General features: G+C 36.0%; 1 protein-coding gene, 1 long non-coding RNA gene and 1 pseudogene across 2 annotated transcripts; 2 read left to right on the forward strand and 1 right to left on the reverse strand.

Moving 5' to 3' along the window:
* The first annotated feature begins 445 nt into the window (after positions 1-445).
* LOC110687843 (cytochrome P450 71A25-like) lies at positions 446-3,132 on the forward strand. The gene is made up of 2 exons (XM_021864488.1): positions 446-1,502; positions 2,326-3,132. The coding sequence occupies exons 1-2, from the start codon at positions 558-560 to the stop codon at positions 2,941-2,943; spliced, it is 1,563 nt and encodes a 520-aa protein (XP_021720180.1). The 5' UTR covers positions 446-557; the 3' UTR covers positions 2,944-3,132.
* A 3,009-nt stretch (positions 3,133-6,141) lies between these two features.
* LOC110687845 lies at positions 6,142-8,320 on the reverse strand. Its single transcript, XR_002504474.1, has 2 exons — positions 8,209-8,320; positions 6,142-6,760 (listed from the first exon to the last, which is right to left on the reverse strand). It is a non-coding gene; the product is annotated as an uncharacterized LOC110687845 (long non-coding RNA).
* LOC110687844 lies at positions 6,563-10,254 on the forward strand (annotated as a pseudogene).
* The last annotated feature ends 1,939 nt before the right edge of the window (positions 10,255-12,193 follow it).

The following is a 12,193-nucleotide window of genomic DNA, read 5'->3' on the forward strand; positions in this document are numbered from 1 at the left end:
TTAGAGCATTAGAGTTCCATAATTCTCCTTCTTTGATCGACATCATTCCGAAATGGCATTAATTTAAACATAATCTTTTTCCAAGAGTATTGTTTCAAGTAGCAACTCTTTAAAGTCAGAACTATGATTTATTTACAAAACTATGACTAAAATAAATTCCCTTTCTTTTAACCTTAAAGATAAACAAAAAACATAACCACTGCCACCAACTCCTAGTAATGAAAATTGTATAAATAGTAAAAGATTTATATAATCATTTTTTGTTTTATATACACTTGAGCATTGAGGTATACACCCTCCTATCCCCGGTCTATAATCTTCATCCACACATCCGTACAAAAGATTAGCAAACAAATTGCTGCCATGGTCCCATGTGCACTCAAAAATTTGTGCACTGTGACGTTCACTAATCTAATAAATAAACATATCAACCATACTTGACTTTTTTATTGGTCAGTCAAATGAATACATTTAAAATAATATTCTAACAAAGAAAACCCCTTTATTTCAAAGCCCAGATTCAGAAAGAAAAGTAATCACAGTCTGCACATAGAAGGATGCTGCCCAGCATAGAACAGTTGAAGGTAATCTGGCTGCAGTCATTCACAATTGCTCCACTCATTCTGTTCTTATTCTTCCTATACAAATGGCTTCACACAAAATCTTCTCTCGGAAAAAGCCTACCTCCTTCTCCGCCAAGGGTTCCGATTATAGGCAACTTTCATCAGCTAGGAGCTTACCCCTACCGCTCTCTCAAATCACTATCCGAAAGATATGGGGAGCTCATGGTGATTAATCTGGGGAAAGCTCCAGTCCTTATCGTCTCCTCTGCCAAAGCAGCTCACGAGATCATGAAAACCCAAGATTCAACCTTTTGCAATAGGCCAATATCAAAGCTTGGTAACAAGCTTCTCTACAATGGCAGGGACGTGGCAGCAGCTCAGTATGGTGAGTATTGGAGGCAGATGAAGAGTATATGTGTGCTTCAGCTCTTAAGTAACACAAGGGTGCGATCTTTTCGACGTGTTAGGGAAGAAGAGATGGCTCTTCTAATTAAAAAGATTGAGAACTCATCATCTTCAGTGGTGAATTTGAGTGAGATGTTTATGACTTTAACAAATGATGTGATATGCAGGGTGGCCTTTGGAAGGAAATATAGTGATAACAAAGGTCAAGATATTAACTTCATGAAGCTCTTGAGGGAGTTTCTAGAGTTGCTAGGCCGTTTTAGAGTTGGAGATTTTATTCCATGTTTGGCTTGGACTAATTGGCTTGATGGCTCGGATGCAAAGGTGGACAAAGTTGTTAAAGAGTTTGATAACTTTCTTGAGCAGGTTGTTAAAGAGCACCAGCACCAGGATGGTCAAGGACACAGCAGAAAGGGTGAAGAGAGCAAAAATGATGAGATGGCTAAGGACTTTGTAGATGTTTTACTTGATGTTCAGAAAGAAAAGAAAGCTGGGTTCGCCATTGACAGAGATAGCATCAAAGCTCTAATACTGGTAAGGGTAACAATCTTATTTTAATTTATTCATTTTTACTATTTTCATCCTTTAAGCTTTAATTCTTTCATCTTCCTGTTCTGTTTTCCCTGGATCATGTCCCTAGATAAAAAAATTCAACTCCCTTTAATCATCACCAAGTCAACATCAACTACCCTGCTGTAGGTAAGGCAGGATAGCAATGTTCTAGTTCCAGGATCCCTAAAGTGTAAAGACCAAGTAGGCACACGATATGCTAGTGGTTTGCAGTGATTCAATCCGTGATTTCCTTTTCTAGTTTTCTACAAGTATCAAGGTTTTATAATAGTCATCATCTCTCCTTGTTCAGTTTTCACATATGAGAATAGCCATATAACATGCTGCCCAATGGAAGGCTGGGCTATTTTTAAAAGGCAATATCCTGTCTAAGCTATTTTTAAAAGGCTGGGCTTTTGAGGTTCACAAAATCTACAAGGTAACTTATATAAACCACATATGCACTTACAGGCAGAACAAAATTATCCCCCCCCCCCCAAAAAAAAAAAAAAAAAAAAAAAAAAAAAAAAAAAAAACTTCTGCCAATATAAAAATATGAAGGAAACAATACTAAATTACCACACACTATGCAGCGTCCTTGATGGATGACAAGCACTCAAAATACATACAAACATGATACATATCTATAACACCTTTAAAATCAAAATTTGATTATAGACGTAGACAATATGCATCGAGTGTTGAGCTTATTATACAAGAACATACAAAAAATTTCATCAATTGGCACAATACAACAATTATGCGTATTTTATGAATTCAGTTAATGTAAAGTTATTGACTGATGCAGGATATATTTTCTGGTGGTACTGATACAACATACACAGTCCTAGAATGGGCAATGACAGAGCTATTAAGGCATCCCTTAAAAATGAGGAATCTACAAAGAGAAGTCAGAGGAATTACCGGAGAGAAATTATATGTGAATGAAGATGACTTGGAGCAGATGAAGTACTTGAAAGCAGTGATCAAGGAGACCCTTCGCCTACATCCTCCGATTCCCTTGCTGGTTCCAAGAAAATCAATACATGACACCAAAATCAATGGTTACGATATTCCAGCAGGTATCACAGTTATAACCAATGCCTGGGCAATCCACAGAGATCCCGCTTCCTGGGATGAACCTGAAAGGTTCAATCCTGAGAGGTTCATAAATTCTTCTACAGACTTCAAAGGGCAAGACTTCGAATTAATTCCATTCGGATCAGGAAGAAGGATCTGCCCAGGAATCACATTTGCTATTGCTAATAATGAGCTTGTATTAGCAAACCTCATGCATAAGTTCGACTGGATGCTGCCCGGTGGAGCAGACGGTGAGACTTTAGATATGACTGAATGCATTGGCCTAACCGCCCATCGGGAGATTCCTTTACTTGCTATAGCATCACCCACAACTGCAGGTAACTGAAGGTCTTACTGGTGCTTTACTTGCAAAAATAAAACAGCAATACCTAGCAACTCGAAAATGCTTCATGGGTTATGCACTTCTAACACAATCCTATGCTCTATGTTTGTCTCTCTTTCGTCGTCTTTTCATTACAATGTATCATACGAATCAAAAACCCAGAAATATCATAAATTCAACTAAGTTGTCACACAAACCAAAGTCATAGCGCAATGCACATCAAATTCATTTACACTCACTGGCTCACAACAGTCAGTGTGATCAACAATGTTTCGAGAACCCGTTCCGATAAAAGGTACCAGATCATACATATGTGAGCATCTATTTACTCACACTGAATATGTACGAACTAAATCCATTTAGAAGAGTATACCTTCAGAAACCAAACCAACTTCACTGAGGCATTTTATCAAACAGTTGGTATGCACAAAAACAAACCTCGTAATCCCATGAATCTTCCAGGGTGCGCGCAATTGAGCACAAGGGAGAGATAGAATGCATAGAATTATTGGAAGCAAGCTTCATCCAACTAACCCCCATGGCAGCAAATTGTCATGAAATCGCCAAGTAAAGTATTATGGAAAATTCAGTACAATTTTGCTAATTGAATCTTTCTAGACCAATTCATTACACCATTTTTCATCAAATTTTATACGTAGTGTATTTTTTTTTTTTTACTAGATCAAATTCTATATTTTTACTAATGGAATAATGTGTTTTTTTTTTTTAAGGAAATGGAGTAATGGTTACACGTCTTACACTTACCTATTTTTGATGTTTTATTAAACAATGGTTATTTACTTATTTTCTTGAGTGATTTTTTTTTTTTTTTTTTTTTACTCTTTACAAATTCTTATATTATAACTTTTCTTTTAAAAAAAAAAAAACTAATAACTTTAGGATCATTGCAAAAAAAGTGTTATTTACTGTTTTTGGTTTTTTCTTTTTTGTTTTTAAAAAAAATGAAAACTAAAAACAACAAACAAAAATCCAAAAACAATGCCAAATAATCCTTAATTTTGGATTGTTTCTTTTTTTTTTTTTTACTTTTGAAATCTCCCCATGCATTTTCATGTCTCTTACAAAATAATAGCCAATTAGCATCCCTATTTAAACGGTGTTAATTTTTTCATTTTTTTTTTTTTTAGAAATCCCTTTTTTTTATTGGTATTGATACTTAATGATATCGTGTGGAAAAAAAAAATTACAGAGTATACAATAATTTCAAAAAGATTAATTTCACATGCCATTTGTTAAATTATGTGATAAAGTTTATGACTAATTATGGGTCATTTAAGTGGTTACATGCGCATATGCATTATCATTTGTCAGTCATATATGTGATGTGCACAATATTTTGTGCATGCCAGTATGCCACCTCATTAATCTCTTGATATAACTATCATATACACTTTGGACAATTGAGCTTATCAAGTTTTGGAACTTTTTTTTACACGAGCAAATAATTTTACAAGGAAGTTTAATAAGGGGAAGTGAAAATTAGTAGAAGTTAAAACTCTATATAAACTGTCACCTCCCTTCAACTTGACTCATTTGAAAGGAAGACAATATGTCAATAAGAAAAACTAACTAATAATATTGCATAAATATGCGATGAAATATGATCCTTCAAATATTGCTTTACATCAACCAAGACTAATCTAGTAGAAAGGTTTGCATCGCTCCAACCCCTCTATGCGGCATTTTAGGGTAGGAAATTTCAATCCCTTACCCTCAAAGTTTTGTTTTGTTTTACAACTGACTTTTCTTATTTCTTATCTATAGTTATAGTCCTATAGAGCTTAATCATACAAGTAATAAGACAAAACATCAAAACACATTAGTGACGCATTCAAATTTGGTACAACTGAAATCTGAAAGAGTCAAAAAAAATTGGCAAAAGAGCGAGTATTAGGTAGTGGTAATGTTCATGGATATTGACATAATTATTTGACTTAATCCTAGGAGTATAACACTGTACTAGGTCCTCTATAATTCCTTATAAGTTGACAAAAGTGAAAAAACAATTACAATAGCTTATAGAGTTACAGTTAAGCTAGCAACACTTACGCCCTAACTCTCTCATACATTTTTTTTTTTTTTTTCACACGGTAAGGTCAACTACGCCCCAATCAAAGGCTCCTATCACAGGAAGCCCGACTGAAAATGCCCGGAGGGGTTTGGGGGATGGGATTTGTGCTTGATGAGAATCGAATCTCGCACCTCAAGGATGTGAGGCGACCTCTGGGCCACTGCTCCAAGAGGTCTTTCTCAACTCTCTCCTACATATGCTAAACAAGATACAAGATTAATCAATGACACATTTGGGGTAGAAAAAAAATACAAATTGTTTGGTAATAGATTTCAGTGTTAGCCGAATCAAAACTTTGTTAAGGATTATAAAAAAAAATGTCTAATATTACTCGTGTTGTTTTGAAGTAATTTTTAGAGATAGGATCTCATGGGGGTGGCGGCTTAATAGAAAAAATTGTAACTTAAATTAGAGGGCTTTTAGAATGGAAATGAATTCCAATCGAAGACTAAGTTATGACAACCTACCTTTGACTGCTAACCCGTTAATAAAACGCTAATATAACAATTACTTTTGCAACGAATGGCAAATCCTTGGCAGATCAAAGAGAGTAAATATCTACTAATCAAATTCAATCCAATGCAAGCAAGTGGGAGTATAAAATTTGATAGACATAGAACACTTCATGATCGCTATTCACTACCAACCCGGTTCGAAAGGCGGTTTTAGATACATTCATATAGAGATAGGGACCCTACAGTCGTGGCTCTATGATCCAATGGATCTTGTAGGAAAAATCAACAGAAACTAGCAACTCAGGAAAGATGGTGACAGATAATAATAATTTAACTAAGATCAAATCTGAATCTGATCATTATCCTACGATTATCACTCTATTATATTGTGCAAATACGTATCTTCAAAGCTTTCAAATTAAAAAAATTACTAGTACGGCAAGGAAATGAAATGCAACTTGGTTTTCATTAAGAGTACAGTAGATAATTTATAGCAATTTGAAGAAAAATAAAAGGTCACTTAACATATGCTGTACCTTTAATTCAAAAGGCGGTGTGTAATGGCATGATGTCAACGCTAATCACCTGTGGACTAGCTCTATAAAACATGGGATACGAAGAAAGAAGCAGCAAGCAAATAAATCTTACCAAAAGTGGAACAAACAATGTCTAATAGCATTGTTGGAAAGTTTGAGGCACATGTTTCAAACCTGTAGTGAAACTATGCATACCATGCATAGAAACTTGCAGGAATATCAGAGTTTAGCAGAAGTTTCACATTCTTCAGCTAACTAAACTTCTGCAATATTATCCCTACATTTTATCTTTCATCAACCTCGAAAAATAAAGTCTTCTCCTCCCTCTGCCTTTATATTGCTTTGGCATAATACTGCGAGTCTGCTAGTGAGAGACAGCTCCTTCTTCAGTCTTCTAGAGCCTAGAGGTACATTGAAGCCGAGCTCAATCCGCTAACATGTTTTGATTTCCAATGAACGTTAACATGATAACGGAACAAATAGGCTTGCTATTTTTTCACCTATTATTAATCCTTCCCTTCTTCACATCTTTATTCTTCCTCTATAAATGGCTCGGTTTCAATGCATCCATGCGAAGAAACTTACCCCCGTCTCCCCAAAGCTGCCAATACTGGGGAACCTTCACCAACTCGGTATGTACCCTCACTGTACACTTCAATCCCTGTCTCGGCAATATGGCGAGCTTATGTTGCTTCACCTTGGAAGCAAGCCAACTCTTGTTGTATCATCTGCAAATGCTGCTCGAGAAATCATAAAAATAAATGACATCAAATTCTCTAACAGACCTCAGTCAATAATCAGCAAAAGGCTAATATATAACAGAAAAAATGTGGCAGGAGCTCCTTATGGAGAATACTGGAGACAGATGAAAAGTATATGCGTGCTCCAGCTTTTGAGTAACAAAAGAGTTCGATCCTTCCAGAATGTGAGAGCAGAAGAAGTTGCCCTAACGATAGAAAAGATCAAAAAGTCGACATCAGCTGTGAATTTGAGTGAAATATGACATTTACAAATGACGTGATATGCAGGGTGGCCTTCGGGAGAAAATACAGTGCAGAGGAAGATGGTGCCAAGTTCAAGGAATTGTTGAAAGAGTTTGTGAAGCTTCTAGGTACATTTACGGTGAGTAATTTTATACCCTGGCTGGCTTGGATTGATCAACTGAATGGGTTGCATAGTAAGGTGAACAAACTTGCCATAGAGTTCGATGAGTTTCTTGAGGTAATAGTTGAAGAGCATATGGATCGACAAGACAAGGAAAGAAATGGTGCAGCAAGTGAGAAAGAAAGGGTGAAAGATTTTGTGGACGTTCTACTCCAGGTTCAAATGGACAACACAGCTGGTTTTCCTATCAATAAAGACAGCATCAAAGCTCTCATATTGGTATGTCTTCCTTGTCCCTAACTACTGAATCTGTCTACTGATATCCAAATTTGCTTCGGTGAGCTTCCAAACAAATATGAAACATTACTTACTCTTAGATGATAGCAACATATCAAATAGCAAAACACAGTACTTGTATTTATCTAGAAAACAACCGGACAATTTTGGCCATGCATAGAATAATCATGTACTTCGTGTATAACACAAAAAAGTAAAGAAACAAACAAATCCTCAAAATTTACTAATTTCATCATCTGCAATTCATAAAACTAATTTTAGTAAACCATGGAAACTTAAAGATAAACATAGCTCCCTGGTAATAGAGAATTTCATTCTTAATCTTATCGTCCAGGCAGTTCATAGTAGGCTTCGTATAGAATTTCTAGATGGAAAAAGTAAACAAAAATGTTCTCAATCCAGAGGTTACACAGCTTTAAATAGCTAAGTCAAACCTCACAATAGATCTAGTTTCTCACAGTGTCTCATATTATGGTTCAATGATCGGGATTCAGCACATAAAATCAAGTTTTGCAGTCCACCAAATTCCACTTAAATTATTTTAATAACATTTGAAAGCATCAACACTTCCTACAGCTGGAAGGTTTTGACAAACTGTACATAACCATCAATCATACGAATAATTATCTTCGGACTTGAGTACTGTATATTTATTCTACTAAATGCAGGACATGTTTGCTGGTGGAACTGATACAACATATACTGTCTTAGAATGGGCAATGACAGAGCTTCTGAGGCATCCTACAGTTATGAAAAAGCTGCAAGAAGAAGTGAGGGATATTACCAGGGAACACGCAGATGTATCTGAAGAATATCTGGAAAAAATGCAGTACTTGAAGGCAGTGATCAAGGAGACACTTCGACTACATCCCCCAATTCCGTTGCTGGTGCCTCGTGAATCAACTCAAGATGTCAAAATTAATGGCTATGACATTGCTGCTGGGACAAGAGTCATAACCAATGCTTGGGCAATTCATCGCGATCCAGCAACATGGGAAGATCCTGAGGAGTTCCATCCAGAAAGGTTCTTGAATTCTTCAATAGATTTCAAAGGGCAAGACTACGAACTAATTCCATTTGGGTCCGGCAGGAGAGGCTGTCCAGGAATCTTATTTGCCATTGCCAACATTGAGCTCATTCTAGCAAGTCTCTTAAGTAAGTTCAACTGGGCATTGCCTAGGGAAGAAAACATTGAGACTTTGAATATGAGACAACGTACTGGACTCACAATCCACAGAGAAGTTCCTCTTCTTGCTGTTGCAACTTCTCATACTTGGCAATCTGAGAAATTAGGATAATAAATTGGTGGAATAGCAAATAGATTCATTTGACGCGGTATACATAATAATAGAAGACATCTCACATCAGCAAATGTCTTGTTACTCTTGTGAAATGAAGTAATAAACTAATAACTATAAAGAATGAGCTATGCTTGCCTATAAGCCTATTTGACACCAGTGTGTAATGGGAAGGCTCACAGAAGTCATTTATGTGTAAATCTAAAGACTAATATTGAACCTTGTGAAGATGTTAAAAGTTCCAAAAACAAATTAGAAAAAAAAAAAAAAAAAAAAAAAAAAGGCTGCCAGCACAAGGGCAAAGCAGTCGACTGATAATGATAAGGGACAGACAATCATTTCCCAGCTAACTCAAGGCTGTGAATTAATTGGTGTTGAATACCATTTACCCCCTTACATTCACACAGTATATACATACCCCCTTACGTTCACACAGTATATACATACCCCCTCTTATCATCGAGTCCTTAGCTGTTTACGTTAAGTTAGTTATTAGTCCGTTAGTCGTCTCGCCTAGTCTATTTTATTTGTTAGCATAACCCCCAAATCCAAAGTTTCTCCAAGCTAATTTACTATTGCATTTCATTTAAGGTGTCTAGCAAACCATTCTCAAGGATTTCAACCCTTACTAGCCCCTATACTTGCTATTTGGTTAGGTTAAGTAATTGATAAAGGAGCTTGCTAATGACCATACTTCTTGTCACCAAATGATGTTGAAATGCCTTGTTGAAGGCAGAGAAAGTGCCTTTGGTTTATAAGGTGATATAAAGATTAGACATAAACAAACACATAAGTGGTATTAACAAGCAAGTATTCAACAGCAACATTTTGTGAAATGCATGAGATCGAATCAAACATAAAATAAGTTACAGACAGAAAATGACCCTGTTGACACAGAAAGACCTACTTTCACAAGTTAGTAATGAATCAGTGATTGAAGGGATAACAACTACAGATGAATTGGTGATAGAGTGACAGACTAAGCACCTCAACCCAACCACTTCAGGAAATACTTGTCACTTTTAACAAAAAAGCATTCAAGTGCTCCATAATATCTTGCCTTTCTAATAACATCAACTTATAATACTTATCACTTCAGGATACCATCGGTCACTTTAAAATTACGAGTACATAGTGTTCCATAATACTTGCCATTTTTAACGCAATAATACTTTACATGGTTCCATCATCCATGTACATCAACCTCGAATTACAGGTATCTCAGAATAGATGGAGTCACCCAATCAGATCTTCCATCAATTTCTATCTCCTATTTTTTTACTCTATCTCACACCACACCAATAATAAGCCTAGTTAAGGAATAGCCTTTAAATACAGGGCACCACCTTAATGCATTACACGCAAACCCTATGCTAGGAATTAGCATGAACTCAGGCAAAGAAATCTGTAATAGCAGCAATTAGAGTAAGGTTGAGGATAGTTCGTATTGAATTGATCAAGGCAATCACTCAATACACCTTTCTTTCAAGAGGAAAGGAGCTCTCCCACTAAGCAAATGCTTAACAATATTCTTCTTTTATGATTATTACAGCAAAGGCTACTCACTTAAATACAATTGGTTTTTCCTCACATCCCACTAACAGAAAAGATTTCCCATAACAAACTTTTCTAACAGAACTTGACACCTCAACCCCTGACTTATCAATTGAATTTGCTGCCCTTGCCCTGCTTCCTCCTTGCATAAGTGAACACTACTGCAGGTCTCGGTGCATTCCTTGCACCCTACTGACTGAAAATTCCAACAGATATAAATCCACCAATGAGGGGAGGTTTAAAATGTACAGTCATAACCCTAAATCCCCAATTAGTTGAGGTTGATTGAAAATAGTGCAAAAGGTCCCTAGTAAAACAAACTTTCCAAAAGGGGTAAATAGGGATGTTGTAACAGTAATACTAATGATGCACGGCAGCCAAACATTTTCAAGCATGAGCAAAAGGCGTGTTACCATTTTTTGAATTTATTTTTTTGAAGTGGATACATTAATACATCATATTGAGGACTAGTGTTGGGTAAATGCTATGGTGGAGCAATGGAGGTGAAAGTTAGAATCTAAAGGGTTTAGGCTAAGTAAGAGTAACACTTAGTAGATTATACAAGGATTTAATGACAATAAGTTTTGATTGTGTTTTAGTATTGGGAAGGAGGCAAGGTGAGGATGTTGTGAGTCTTGTGACATTAGGTGGTAAGGAGTAACCCTTTAGTAAATGTATTAAGTACCTCGGATCGGTTGTTATGTGACCATAGCATGCAGATTAAAAGGATGATTCTATTGGACAACAATTGAACAGCCATTAGCATGTAGGTCAGAATAAAATATGGAGCATTCATAAGGGAGTTTATTAGAACTTTTTTTTTTTTTTTTTTTTGTGAATTAGTTAAGTGTTTCCTGAATATAGTTGCAACTTGCAAAAACCCACAAGTTCCCAGAATAATATACTTATGCTTAAAGCCTGAAAGGAATTGCAAATTGATAGCCTACATCAGGACGACAACAAAACCAAAACCTTATTCCAAATTGGATGGGATTGGCTAATTTCAACAAAAAACTATCTCTTGTTAACCCAATTGAACAGCCGTATATTCTCTTCCTCCATTTGCTTCTATCCATTGCTACTTGCACTTGCAAACCCAATTTTTCCATGTCATTGTTAACTCCCTCCATCTAAATTACCTAGGGTATCTCTCAGCATCTTTTTGAAAACTACATTACCCTAACCCTCCACCATACATATATGATGCATTTTCAAGCCAATGCCTCACATTCCGATACCAACGTAGTCGATTCTCCCTTATCTTATTTCCAATATCCTATATACCTACTCTCCTCCGAATATATACATTCTTAATTCTATCCCACAAGGTGTTCCTAGACATTCATCTCAACATAAAAGTAAGTGATGCATCTTTGCTACACTCATCTTCTTTAAAGAAAAGTGGAAAACAATGATATTAGAGTAATTAGACGAAGTGTGTTATCAAACACCCCACATCCAAAAGCCAATATTACATCTAAACGATCCAATCGACGAGACCTAACAATTCCAAATTTAAAAGACGGAGAAACCCAAGTTGTAATTAGCATCAAAGATACCAAATTACAACAAAATGCATCAAAATCAACAGAATATCATTAAAATTCAACAGTATACAACAAAATGCCCAATAATCAAAATACAATAAAACGCACAGCAATTGAAATCCCAACGAAAATTGCGATGGTGACAGCAACGAAAAATTCAGATTTCAGTCTTAATACTAAGATAAGAACAAACCTTGAAATTGAGCAATAATTGGAGCGAATTGAACAGATGAGTGGGCGCTCAAGGAAAGAGATGAAGATAACTGCAATTTGAGTAACACTCTTTAAATGCAACGTCTTTGGTGAATTGTCTGAATTAGCAACCGTTCATTTTTAGTTTATTAAGTTGAAGATTATGAAAAACACCAAC

The sequence above is a fragment of the Chenopodium quinoa genome, unplaced genomic scaffold (genome assembly GCF_001683475.1).
Source record: "Chenopodium quinoa cultivar QQ74 unplaced genomic scaffold, ASM168347v1, whole genome shotgun sequence".
In the NCBI taxonomy this organism is placed as follows: Eukaryota; Viridiplantae; Streptophyta; class Magnoliopsida; order Caryophyllales; family Amaranthaceae; genus Chenopodium; species Chenopodium quinoa.

Excerpts from the sequence above, each read along its gene's own strand:
- LOC110687843 (XM_021864488.1), top strand. The coding sequence starts at position 558 with ATGCTGCCCAGCATAGAACAGTTGAAGGTAATCTGGCTGCAGTCATTC. Across the intron at positions 1,503-2,325 it reads GCATCAAAGCTCTAATACTG|GATATATTTTCTGGTGGTAC; the intron begins GTAAGGGTAACA and ends TGACTGATGCAG.